The sequence below is a fragment of the Gadus morhua genome, chromosome 10 (genome assembly GCF_902167405.1).
Source record: "Gadus morhua chromosome 10, gadMor3.0, whole genome shotgun sequence".
NCBI lineage: Eukaryota > Metazoa > Chordata > Actinopteri > Gadiformes > Gadidae > Gadus > Gadus morhua.
Window position 1 is genome coordinate 20,655,710 of NC_044057.1, and position 13,723 is coordinate 20,669,432.

General features: G+C 45.4%; 2 protein-coding genes and 1 long non-coding RNA gene across 9 annotated transcripts in view; 2 read left to right on the top strand and 1 right to left on the bottom strand.

Annotated features, from left to right (window-relative positions):
* slc7a2 (solute carrier family 7 member 2) overlaps positions 1-2,071 on the top strand; it is a 20,932-nt gene extending 18,861 nt beyond the window's left edge. For all 5 annotated transcript variants that reach the window (XM_030369130.1, XM_030369131.1, XM_030369129.1 and 2 more), the window contains 2 exons: positions 327-435; positions 665-2,071. In XM_030369130.1, the coding sequence (XP_030224990.1) occupies positions 327-435; positions 665-894 (339 nt within the window). In that variant the 3' untranslated portion in view covers positions 895-2,071. The remainder of the gene's footprint in view (positions 1-326; positions 436-664) is intronic.
* LOC115552801 (uncharacterized) lies at positions 1,406-7,936 on the bottom strand. Of its 3 annotated transcripts, none has more exons than XR_003978373.1 (4): positions 7,204-7,936; positions 4,054-4,132; positions 3,685-3,838; positions 1,406-3,065 (listed from the first exon to the last, which is right to left on the bottom strand). It is a non-coding gene; the product is annotated as an uncharacterized LOC115552801 (long non-coding RNA). The 3 variants fall into 3 exon arrangements; XR_003978374.1 differs by lacking the exon at positions 7,204-7,936 and adding an exon at positions 4,225-4,988; XR_003978372.1 differs by lacking the exon at positions 7,204-7,936 and having other exon boundaries at positions 4,054-4,984.
* On the top strand, positions 2,646-13,427 carry pdgfrl (platelet-derived growth factor receptor-like). The gene is made up of 6 exons (XM_030369136.1): positions 2,646-2,933; positions 8,347-8,626; positions 11,714-11,865; positions 12,109-12,402; positions 12,593-12,729; positions 13,070-13,427. Exons 1-6 carry the CDS (start codon positions 2,879-2,881, stop codon positions 13,256-13,258), a joined length of 1,107 nt encoding a protein of 368 aa, XP_030224996.1. The 5' UTR covers positions 2,646-2,878; the 3' UTR covers positions 13,259-13,427.
* The last annotated feature ends 296 nt before the right edge of the window (positions 13,428-13,723 follow it).

Here is a 13,723-nt window from a genome sequence, read left to right on the forward strand (position 1 = left end):
AGGTGGCAATTATACTGCTCCAACGTAATCTAGGAATTGATTAGTAGCCTAACCATTGACTAAATGTCATGAACAAGGAGACATTAATTTTGCTGCAAAATATGCACCATTTATTTTAAATACTTTTTGAAACAGTTAGTGCCACAAAACCGTATATAATACAACCCTAAAGTTGATTGTAGGTCACGCGAACGAGCAATTGCGAAATGCACGAGAGATTGACCCCCCTCCCGGGCATGCATAAGATACCGAGTACATTCTATGTACAATAAGGTGGAAGGCACTGTATTACTACTTATTGATTAACATCCTGTGATTTTACCCAGGTGCCCTTGCTGCCATTCCTGCCCATCCTGAGTATATTCGTCAACATTTACCTCATGGTTCAGCTGAGTGGAGACACCTGGATCCGCTTCTCAGCCTGGATGGCTGTAGGTAAGTACCTCCCCTCACCTCTTCATCCATCCCCCCCCCCCACCTACAGAGGGCATGGCATTCTAGTATAGCGGGCGGGTTCTGCGAACAAACCCCCAATTTCTGCAGTCTCCCTGCAGGCATCTTTTAGCAAGAGGCCCCTAACCCCTACAGGCTCATAAATGTATAGTCACTGGGAATAAAAGCCTAATGAATCCCTCCTCCCTCCACGTCGTCCTTGGTCTCGCAGGCTTCGTCATCTATTTTGGGTACGGCATGTGGCACAGCGAGGAGCGCAAGCGGCTGCAGGCCCGGCCCAAGGGCAGCGGCGCAGGCACCTCCTCTACCACCGGTGCCGCCACCACCATACAGAGCAAGGTCCCGACAGCCAATCAGGAGAAGCAGCACCACGGCGGGAAGAACGCGGGCACGGGGGACTCGGAGCGAGGCATCGGCCAAGAAAAGACCAGCAAGTTTTAGAAAGGAAACGACAGATACACGACAATACAGATAAAACATGCACAACAACAAACATTTTGTGAGAAGTCGGGCATTAGAGGGGGACCGATGCATGATACAATGCATCCATGCAGCTACGCCTTGACATGAGCCCTCGTCTGCTGCAAGTCTACCCGGCTCGCTCACACACTCTCTCTCTCTCTCTATTCTAAAAAGGTATCATGTAAATGTTATGTTTTATCGGTGGAGGGGTCGTGGCAGGGGGAGGGGTATGCCGAGGTCGGGCATGTCCGGACAGCAGGGTAACGTGGTTGGGAGAGGGTGACGGCCAGCCAGAGGCACGGCGGGCGGGCCGGGTGGGGAAGAGGACAGGTAACACACTGGAGAGAACGACGCCCATTCTGAATTTAGGTCGACAGGCTTTAAACTGTGCATCTCGATGGAGGGTTTGTTTCTGTCTGTAGACTTTCTTGTTTTGTACTGTACAGATAAATTACAGCCAGGGTGATCCGTTTATTTTTGTCTTTTTATCTTTTTTTTAGTTTCTAGATACGCAAATAAGTGAATTGATTAAATTGTGTGTTAAGCTGTGCTATTATTACACTTGATGCTCTCTGGTGGTAATTGTAGGTATTAAATACAAGTGTCATTTAACCTGTGCCAAATTGTGAGACTATTCTATAAGATTTGGCTACAGAAACTTGTTGCACCCATATTTGACCTGTAAAAAACAAATTGAGTGAACAAATGTAGTGAAATGACCTGCTGTAGTAAAATGACCGGTTACTGCTAACCTTTGACCTTAAAGGGTAAGCAGGTCATCCGTCCACGTGGGACAGTTGATTGGTTACTAGTCGTTGGTACGTTACGTTGAGTCGTCTTTTTAAATTGTTTCGATATTTTTCTTTAGTTTTTTGATTATTATTTGATGTTACATTCCTATACTAAACAAAGATGTTCTCTGTTTTTAATCTCTGTCAGAGTATTACAGACTTGTGTATTTTTCCGTCTGTTTCTATCTGTTATTTGTATTAGCTATGTCGCTGTACAGTTATGGCTGTCTGGTGTTCATCGTTCATTGAAGAGAGACCTATCAGATGTAGTCCGCATATCCACATTAGGACCTGTTGTTTTGAGGATCTGATAGTATTGTTTGACCCTCAAACTGTTGGGAAATTAAAAATTCCTGTTCCTTTGACTTTACCATCAATTTCTCTGAACATGTTGATAGTGGCTTGTGGGCATATAATGTGTTCTTGAGGATATATATATATATATATATATATATAATTAAACTTTAGTTAGCATAATGTTGGAATATTTATCTTCTCTTTTTGGTGCATCTTTGCATTGTTAGACTACATTGAGGAAATAATATTTTGAACCATTATCAGTTTGACCTGGAGTTTTTGTTTAATGTGCAATTAATGCAATTTCTACTAATGTTGAATTTTCATGGATTCGGTTTGCCCTTCAGATAAGTAAATTCATGATTTTTTCAGAACATGTACGTTTCCACGATGGAATTATGTGTTATCATTTGTTACTAACAATAAAATAAAACAAATGTTTTTGTTTTATTTAAGTAAGACTTGTGTTGATTTAATAAATCACTACAATTCTTTTGGTAATGATTGAATTTGAGATATAACTGTCTGCTGACGTTGTAGTCGTCGCAAAGACAAACTGAACTTTCACCGGCGCTGTATTTATCCAGCAGAGGGCGCCAGAGCTTACATGCGTGAGTATATTTGCCTCCCGTTGACATCTGGAAAGAGAGAGTTATTAAGAGGGTGGGGGAGCCCAAAGTATTCCACTCCACTTTCCTCTCGGTCTAAGAGGAGAATGGATCTAGGAGTCTAACCGAGTTCTGTTAAAAACACCAGACGGTCCTATCGCCATTACCCCCACCCTCCAACTGCCCGTGACGCTTCTCCCAGGTATCCGAGGGTTCTCCACCCCTGTCCCACCTTAGAGGCACCCAGACCGCCTGTTGCAGCCCATCATGAAGCTGGGCTTCGTCCTCTGCCTGGCTCTGGCCTGGGTGGAGCTCCAAGGCGGTATGTACTGATCACAGTTTTCCATATCCTCAGCTTCTCCTTGTGGATGCCTTTCTTTTGGTTTATTCATTAAAGAAAAGTGCAGTTTTCCCCTTTTGATTTCAACGGTGACGTCCATAGATCTCCACTATTCTGGAGGAAGAAAAAGAGAAAAATCCTACAACTTTATTGTCCACACAAGGTGGAAAATTGCCTTTGGCTTCACCTGGCATGATGTGACATGTGAATAGTAGTACTAGTGACTGAAAGACAAACTGAGAAGGAGGAAGTCACAGCCGTAATGCATTGTCATATTACAGGAGAAAATAAAACACATAATCCTTACTTTAAATGTGGATTTGATTAGCTTTCTTCCTTTGGTTGAGAAAACTTGGACGACATGATGTTGTTATTCTTTATGTGATTCTTCTGCCAATGAAGTGAAATCAGTTACATCTGCTTTGTGCATCATCTTTTTCTTATTAACCCTGCCATTTCCCATGGGATGTTTACATCCCATGCGGGTTCCTACCGGTATGCATTTAGTCCTAAAATAACACGTGCCAGAAATAACGACCCTAACATAAGTTGGTTAATAAACAGCAGCGTTTAGTGATTAGTTTAGTTCATCTTCTTGTTGCCAGTGGAGGCACGCTATTAATCCCCTTAGCTATCGGCGCTGGAGCCAAGCTAACCCGGATGATGCATCTTTAATACATAGGGGTATTTTGACAACCAAGGAAACGTGCTACTTTTGATGTTCTAGGTGTACCTGGTCCAAAATGTCCATGATGTCAGCAGTCTTGGCATGTTGATCCACCTTTGGCACGGATGACTCTGATTAGCTGACTTGAGTGGATGTATAACTGGTCAAAGAACTTATCCTCAAGAGGAACAGCCATGAGCCTCAGGAACTCTGCATTGATCTAAAACAAATGAAAGTGAATAAATAAAAAGGAAAAGCAATTGACCTCACATACAATCTCAGTTTTATCAATCCCAGCTTTAACAACGTAAACACTAAAGCCTGCATACACAACAGGCAAAATGTCAATGCAACGAAAAGTTTAACTGAATATGTAAATTCTGTCAATAAACAGTGTTCAATTCAAGATCCATTTCAGTTCCATTGTTAGCATACCTCTTTCTGATGGAACAAGACAGGCCACCTGTCTTTAAAGTCTTGAATGCTGGGTTCTTGGTTGACCACCTCTTGTCGTCTGTTGGCAAACGTGCAAGCCATTTTGTCTGTTATTACCCTTTCGTGGTTCCTTATCTTAACATCTGTCAGAAGTTCTATCCTCTCTTTTACCATGCTGTCCTGAGTTTCTCCAGTAGGGAAGGATGGATAGAAGTTAGCTTCGGCTGGTATTGGCCTCTTCACCTTTTTAGCAGAGAAAGCATCCGTCGTTGATTTCGATTTCAGGGAATTTACTGACAGCTCTTGACACCCCTGCTTGGTTCAAGATGACTGACTGGGGGGATGAAAGCAGTAGGGCTGGGAAAAAAAAAAATCTATGATGCAGCAGCGCGTTTACGTCAGGTTGACGTTCAAGCGCGCAGAGAAAAAATGACAGACGCAGGTAAAACCCCGCTCAGCAAGCCGTCCCAAGTAAAGTCTGACGTCTGGAACCATTTCGGATTTAAAACAACAAAGGACAAAGGGCTGGATAAAACCACCAGCGTAGCTCAATTTTTGTAGAAATACTGAAAACCTCAGAAACCACGTGATAAGGTATCACGCTACGCTAACGTTAGCTTCCGACAACAAGCCGTCCGGGGCAGCCTTCGGTTAAGTTTGTTGTTGCTAGTGACGTCAAGAAGTCAACCGGTACTCTATTACCACTAGTTGAAATGGGCATAGCGCCACCTATCGTACCGGGGAAAGAAATGCTTCAGCCAATGAATTGTCCGAGTATACATGGCGGTGAGAAAAACTATTCATGTCATTTCTCCGACGCTAGCCCACTAGACCGACGTCCCTTTATTTCGAAAAAAATAATAAACCCTCCCTTCCGACCAACATGAGCAAGATAACACCCACCACGAGTCTTTACGTGGAAGTACCAGAGTCAGAGAACCCAACGGTCAGTTCAACCACGGCGCAATGAATGAATAAAGAGCTTAAACACGTCGGAAGGAAAAAAAACACTAATTTGACAGATGTGCCTGAAGTTACTACTTTACAACCTTGTTGATGACCAACATTTAGAAAAACATGTACTTTTTCAGCCTTGGGTGAAATCGAAGCGTAGTGTCTGTGTGCTTCAATACAATACAAATGTATTGATCCCACTAGGGGCAATTAGTTTAGTTTCCACCTGCACTGAATGCATGCGCGCTCCCGCGGCCGGTGTGTCAGTTCAACTCGTGACCGTTAACTGGTGGCCATCAGCCGAATGCATCGCTTGTTGTCGTGGCTACGGCAGCTGTTTGAAATCGGGAAAAGATTCATAGCTGTCCTTGCGAATGCCTCTTTGATTTGTTTTCAATAAAATGTCAAAAACATACCCATCCCATTCGTATTTGGAGTCCAATTGGAGGAAACATGTCACGTAAAACCATTTTAAGCCAAATTAATTGGAAAACGTGTGTTTTTTTAATAATAACTACGGGATTCGAACTCATACCATTTTGGGTGGGAAATATTTCAAGTTGAGTTTCCATTCCATTGTGCCGCTGAGCCAGAGACTTGATCAGCTGCAGTACTAAAAACTACAATTAATCTTCTTCCTAAGGGCAGGAGGCAGCCAGATCAACTTGTGACCCGACTAGTGTCCATGTTATTATAGAGAAAAACTAATGTTGTGTTTCCCTCCACTGCCTACAACCCAGCCAAAAACACTGTTAGGCCACGTTCACATCTAGCGTTTTTTGTAATAGGGAAAAGTTGAGCCTACCGTTTTTTCAACAAAAAGAAAAGCTGGCAGCGTTTTTGGCCCTAAAAGCGCCAAGAGCGTTTTTTCTATTGCCTATCAACGAACCCATTCTAGACCCGACGTTACCCGCCTACTATGTATCCAGGATAGAGCCCATTAGACATGTTGTAGATCTCGACATGTTCTGTAATTAAAACTATTAATCGCTCCACCGGCACTTTCATTGTTTCTTGTTTTGACAGTTGAGAGTTTCCTTCGTGACGAAGTGTCAATGTTCCGCTTGTGATTGGTCAGTTGCCCAAAAGACGCCTGACGTCGGCCGCTTTCTTCCTGAAAGTTGAACTTTTTTCAACGCTCCGTATGGCAGAAAAAAACGCTGGGAGAGGCGTTTAAAAAAGCGGCCGTGACTTTTTCCAGAAACGCTCTGCTCCATAGGAATATAATGTAAAACAAGCGCTGGCAGATTTAAAAAAACGCTAGATGTGAACGCGGCCAGGACAGTGTTTTTGGCTTGGTTGTAGGCAGTGGAAGGAAAAACATTAGGTTTTGAATAACTGGTGTATGGCCTCTTCTTTTTGGAAACGAGACAAATACCATTGTCTATAATAACATGGACAGTCGGGTCAGAAGTTGATCTGGCTGCCTCCTGCGCTTAGGAAGACTATTTGTGGTTTTTAGTACTGCAGCTGATCAAGGCTCTGTCGCTCAACGGCACAATGGAATGGAATCTCAAATTGAAGTATTTGAAGGCTACCCCAAAATGGTACGAGTTCGAATCCCGTATTTATTATTAAAAGAACACACACATTTTCCATTTATTTTGGCCTAAAATGGTTCTGCGTGACAAGTTTCCTCCAATTAGACCCCAAATAGGAATGAGATGGCTATTTTTTTTACATTTTATTGAAAACAAATCAAAGAGGCATTCGCAAGGACAGCTGCGAGTCTTTTCCCGATTTCCATCCAACAGCTGCCGTAGCCACGACAACAAGCGACGCATTCGGCTGATGGTCATTGGTCACCAGTTAACACGGTCACGAGTTGAACTGAAACACCGGCAGTGTGTTTCAGTTCAACTAATTTAGCAAAATGCTAAATTAAATAGCAGCAGAACGCTGCTGCTACTGATCGGTTAATAGCAAAACTATCACTATATTTGTAATGCCACATTACCTTTAGCACACCAGTGGTTTGAAAATATGGCTAACACATTTCACAAAATCCGTTACATGCATGCATCGAACATGTTAAGCTAACCTAAAGTTAGCGTGATTTAACTAGCTGGTCCGGTTCAGTTAGTTAACTAAAGTTCACCCTTAAGACGTAGCCTACATTTTTTGACCCATACAGGCAGACCATTTGTTATCTGACAATTAACATTTGTAAAACATGACTGTCTGCATTAAACTTACAGTTTTCCAGAGTGACCTTGACCGTGGACGATGAGATTGAAGAGGAGAAAAACTGGCAGCTTCAGCAAGAAAAATCTTGCTGGAAAAGACGTTGACGTTCAACAATAAAACCTAATTGAAGCATTTGCATAGAATAGCAGGTCAATGTTAGCCTGGCAAGCCAGACCCATATCGGAAAGATATTGGGTCTGGTCTCGTACGGTGGCAGTGTGGGAGGGGGATAAACGGTTGTCTTTCAAGTTCCCTCTGCACGCAATAGAATAGCGCTACAACCAATCCGAGCAACGAAGAAGGTGACGTAGTCAGAGCGACGGAAATTACCATGGGGAAGTGTTGCGAACATGGTTGCGAATGGTGGATTGAGAGAATGGAGACCAACGACGAAACTTTTACCGTATCCGGTCGGCAAAACTCCGAATAAATCTTTCTTTTCCAGGAAAGACTTCAGTGCAGTTCTTTGTTCATTTCTCAAAGAAAATTATAACTTAAAGTCTTGAAGAGTCGCTGCCAAAGCCGAGTCGAAAGACAGCGGTTCGCCAGCAGCAGCAGCCATTATTGTTTACCTTTAACACAGAACCGTCGCAGCTCTGTCGTCATTCGGCTCGATACCGCCCCTCACGATCTGATTGGCTTGTCCCATTTTCTGTTTCCAGCAGCGAAAAACGACGACAGAAGGCTAGACCTCCCTGGCTGCAAATTAAATTTGCTACCGCTAGGGGCGTCTAGATTTCTAGGCTAGGTCATTGTAGTAAAGCACAATTTCAATTTGATATAATACACAAAAGTACAGTGCCTTCACTAAAGCAGAAATCTCAATCAGACTTATTCAAAACAGTGCTTTACTTCAACTTTTCAAAAATATACTTTTTAGAGTGCAGTTTGTTCGGGTTATCCAGGTTAATTTAAAAAACAATGGTGGACACCGACGGACATGTCAAATCCGATCCCCATCGTTAAACCAGATACATAATCGCAAAAATAAAATCGGAATATCGTATCGCACGCTTTACTACCGTCAAGCGTGTGATACGATATTCCGATAGCATACGCAATACATAGCATATCAAAAATCTTTGTTATAACGTATCGCAAGGTCCCTTCTGATTCCCCTCCATTCTTAACTATTTTCATCTACTTTTGCAGTATCCTGCCAGCAAGCCAAGCGCAGGAAAGATGCGGCAGGGAACCAAATCCGACCAGGTGGGAAGAGAGCGAAGGGGCGGATCTCCAAACAAAAGGAAAAGGAGACAGGGGGGCGGGGCCAGTCCTTACTGACCCAGGTGCTGGATAAAGGACGCTTCCTGCGACTGGGCGGGACCACAACGCTGAACCCTGGAAAGAACATCGAACTGCGATGTAAAGGCGCCAGCATCGGCTGGTCGTATCCCTCCTACCTGAACACATACAACGACTCCCGCCTCAGGTGGTCAAAGGGCAACTACACTCAAGATTAGATCTGGGAGTTTGATTCCATCTAGAGGTTGAAAACATTGGGTGCCACCATATTTAGACAATTTCGTAGACCATTTAATGTAGACCATATACATTTAATTGTTTTTTTTTGTATGCTATATACAATATATTGTATACAGTTTTATATAATTGTCATCTTAAAGTGAAATCCATTCGGGCATAATATTTTCTACGATGCAAACTGACCTTTGTAGGCCTACTCTGTATTGCAAGCACCATACCAACATTCAAACCACATATAAACATCAACTTTACACATTGCTGGTAATCTTTAAATAGTTGAAAACCTTAACCATTTACCTGACTCACATTAGTATTCTACTGTTAGTCTCCAAATATCCCCCCATGTTCTTAATGTAGACCATATACATTTAATTGTTTTTTTTTGTATGCTATATACAATATATTCTATACAGTTTTATATAATTGTCATCTTAAAGTGAAATCCATTCGGGCATAATATTTTCTACGATGCAAACTGACCTTTGTAGGCCTACTCTGTATTGCAAGCACCATACCAACATTCAAACCACATATAAACATCAACTTTACACATTGCTGGTAATCTTTAAATAGTTGAAAACCTTAACCATTTACCTGACTCACATTAGTATTCTACTGTTAGTCTCCAAATATCCCCCCATGTTCTTAAATGTTGATTGTGATTTACTTATTTTAAAGGGGTCTATTATGCCACCAGGTGCGTGTGATTAGCCATTACAAGCAGTTTTAAAAGCGTTTTGTGACAGCGTTTTAGTGACATCACAATTGCCTTCATGACCAGAGAGCTTGGTAGGCTGATGTCGTCGCTTACCCTGGCTCGCCGCCAGGTATGGCTGGCCCAGTCCCCATTATCAGAGCCATGCGGGAGAACCCTCCGCACTCTCCCCGTAGTTCCGGGAGAGCTGTTTGGCCCAGCAGCACAACAGGCCTTGGATCGTGGCATCCAGGCTAACCAGACATGGCAGCAGTTTGCTAGCCTTCAGGGAGCTACATCCCTACCGAGACAGCAGCCTCCACAAGGTTATTGCAGCAATTGTCCTCTGCCGCCAGCGCGTCCTAGTGGTTATCCCAGGACCTCACCAGCTCCTGAGCGACCCTATCAACCCCGTCGGGCACCAACAAGGCCTGCAACCCAGGCACAGAGGGGTCGGGGGTCTGGGTTTCCCCCCCCCAGGCCCCCAAGAGGACGTGGGGGCAGTTACTGACGGCTCAGGCCCGGGCGTCGGGCGCTTCGCCCAGCAGCACCTCATCTGCTGGGGAAGTTGCACTACAGACTCTTGGGTGGTGGCCACGCTTTCCCAGGGGTACAATCTCATATTCCGACACCGGCCCCCTAGTTTTCAGGGGGATAAGACTAACTACAGTCAGTGATCCCACAAGGCGACAGGCCCTCAGCCAGGAGGTATCCACCCTCCTGTAGAAGGCCATCAAGATCGTAGATCCTCAGACACAGCAAGATGGGTTTTACTCAGTGTAATTTTGAGTTCCAAAAAAGGGTGGGTTTCGCCCTATACTGGACTTACGAGGGCTGAACAGTTATCTGAAAGTATTGCCCTTTCACATGCTAAAGACAGCGGAAGTGCTCCAGGCCGTCGCACGGCAATGCTGATTGACATCAATAGATTTAAAGGATGCATATTTTCACTGATCCACTTATAATGGAATGTGACCTGAGGTAGTTCAAACCATCATAGTCTCAAGAGCTCCCTCTACCAGGGCACTTTATGCTAACAGGTGGAAGATATTTGCCATGTGGTCTGAGGCTCAGAGAGAGGTACCGGAGTGTTCCTCAGTGCCAATGATACTGCGTTTTTTGCAGTCCTTACTGGAATGGAAGCTATGTGCTTCCACTTTAGGGGTCTACGTGGCTGCCATTTCATCCAGGCACATTAAGGTTGATAGCCAGGCGGGGGGGTCTCATTCTTTGGTGACCCGATTTCTTAAAGGAGCCCAGCGGAGGAACCCCCAACGGGCTGTCAAGGTTCCCCCATGGGACCTACCTCTGGTACTTGGAGCCCTCCGTCTCCCCCCCGTTTGATCCCCTGGATCAGGCGCCACTGAAATGGCTGTCGACAAAGGTTGCCTTTCTTCTAGCGATCGCGTCAGCCAAGTGTATGAGTGAGCTTCATGCGTTGTCAGTGAGGGAACAGTGCATACGCTGGAACTCAGATGGCAAAGAGGTAGCCTATCTTCTTTTCCAAAGAGACTGCCTTCGGCCCACTTTAATCAGGTCAAAGAGCTAGCAGCTTATGGCCCCTCACACCCACCGGATGAGGAAGCTAGTTCCGCAAAACTACACTGCCCGGTGAGAGCCTTGAGATGTTGCATACAGGAAACTGTTGGTTTTCGCCAGTCTTTGTGTGCTACGGGGGCCCGAGGAAGGGGCAAGCGCTGTCCAGACAGAGGCTTTCCAAGTGGGTGGTGGAGGTCATTGAGGAGACATAAAAGCCAAGGGCCTTTGCCTCTTAACATCAGAGGCCAATCCATCAGGAGTGTCTCCATACCTCCTGGGCAGCACTACGAGGAGTGCCTCTAAGTGAGATTTGTGCAGCGGTCTCCTGGGTTTCAGCGTGCACCTTTGCCCGATTTTACAGGGTCAATGTAGCTGCTCACCACGCAGTGGCTGTTTTTCAGGACCCCTTAGGCCCTTCCTAATAGGTGGGTACAGGATTCCTCGTGACTGCGTTGGTAGTAGTCATCCAGTGTTAAGCATTGCCTCTGGCGGTCAATAAGAATGAAATAGAACGAGAGTTACGTATGTGACTACGGTTCTATGAATTCTGGATGACCGCCAGAGTTCTCTGTCACTCGGAATCTTGCGACAAGATTCTGAAGGGACATCTTGGAGAGTGACGTGGGCTTATTTAGACGGGCGGCCCTAAGTCATCCCCGGTCACGTGTGACTTTGTTGATATTAAATACTCGGCATGCGCGATGGATAACATCCAATGTTAAGCACTGCCTCTGGCGGTCATTCAGAATTCATAGAACTGTAGTTACATACGTAACTCTCGTTTTTCTTTTCTTCTCCCAGCGTCAAGCAGAGTGACAAGTACAGCCAGCTTATTCTAACATCGCCCTCTGCTGCCGACACGGGGGACTACAGCTGCTGGGTCATACTCTGTGACGGATCGGATTGCCACAAAGACCCAGACCAAAGCTCTTCTTCGTACATCTATTTCACCGGTAAACAGTTTGAGTTATTGAAGGACCTCCGCACCCACATACTTAACCCTACAATAAAGATAAAATATTTCATTTATATAGCGCTTTTCTAGGTACCCAAAGCACTTTACACAGTTAGAGAGAGTGTGTGTGTGTCCGTGTGTGTGTGTGTGTGGTCCACCTCATCCACTACTCCAGTCGCCCTCATAAGATCCATCAACAAGACGGCGCTCTCACTCCCCCTGTTACCTCCCCCCCCACCAGACAAGGACAACCTCTTCGTCCCTTCGGCCTTCCACTTTGAGATTGTCTACCTGCGCCCGGACAAGCCCGCCGTGGTGCCCTGCCGCGTCACCTCTCCCCAGGCCAAGGTGTCTCTTCACATGGAGGTCCCACCGGCGGAGATCTCCGGCAACGGCACCCAGGTGAAGTACGACCCCACCAGGGGCTTTGTCCTGCAGAGCCCCGGACCAGACCACCAGGGGGTCTTCTACTGCAAGGCCGTGACTAAGGGCACCCCGCAGATCTCCACCAAGTTCCAGCTGCTCTACGTTGAGGGTAAGGCCTTGCTTTGTGCTTCTTCAGGGTACACGGAGCACCGAGATCGGGTGCTAAAATGAGGGGGTTCCACGATGGGGTTAGGATCACACCTGAATTTACTCCGGTTCATGCTGTAGTTGTGTGCAACAGGTTACTGAGGAAGCCCCTCACCCGCATGGAAGTATAATGTTTTTAAACGTTCTCCCAGTTCCTAGCGGGCCTCCGTTTGTGAACGTCGAGGCCTCTCATGAGTTTGTGAGAGGAGGTGCGACCATCAACATCACCTGCACCGTGATGGGGGAGCCGGACGTGGACGTGAGCTTCAGCTGGTCCTACCCTGGTCAGGTAAACATCCACAATCAAACATTGAAATGTATCATGATGGGGGGGGGGGGGGGCCCGGTGGCGCACCAGGTAGAGCGCGTACCATTTAGGCCCTCTATCTCCAATACCTTCCGAACTATCTCACTCTATATTAAAGCATATAAAAAAAAAGATATGAATCATGATGGGGAGCCGAACAGACCAACCGGTAGGGTTATCATTTCGATCCCCTGAGGGGGATTCCTGGAGAGTACCTCTAATGGTAAACACAATAGATGTTCCCCAATGCGGACGGTGTGGTGTCGTATGACTGTCGGTGCAGAAGAACCTAGTCATGACCTCCATTGACCGTCTTCTGCAGGGCCAGCGCCCGGTCGACGTCCAGGACTCAAAGAGGCTGGTGAACAGGGGGGTGGGACGCACCACCCTCATCTCCCAGAGCGTCATCACTGTGGTGGACATGGAGACCATCGACTTTGGGAAGTACACGTGCAAGGCCAAGAATCTCAATGGTGAGACATTGGTGGCAACCAACATAGTCTCTGGGTAGCCTTGAGTTCATCTAGTCTGTATGGTATGCTCCAAGTATAGTAGGTTCCATTAAAAACACTAAATACCAGACAAAATTGTATCAGAAGTTGTATACCATAGGTAGTTAAATAAGAACCTGAAAATATTTGATTCTCAACACAATAAAAATGCTTCCTTCGACACTGCAATCGGTGTGTTTTATTTGCACAGTGAAGGAAATGTCACAATATTTACATAATGAGTGTGATTTAACATATTGTATAAGTAATGATAACAGAGCTTGTCAAAGACAAGGCTCCAGGGAACCATGGCTTTAGGTTAGAGCTGGGCCAATAAAGGAGGGCCAGAACATCAAGAGGATTGCTTTGGGGAGGAGACAGAGTAGTGTGGTTAAAGCTAAGCAGTTTGGCAGACACAGGCTTTAATGGAGTCCGTATGTGGAATGTGAACTGCAAGCCCTGTTCTTATTTTGGTTTATGGGGAC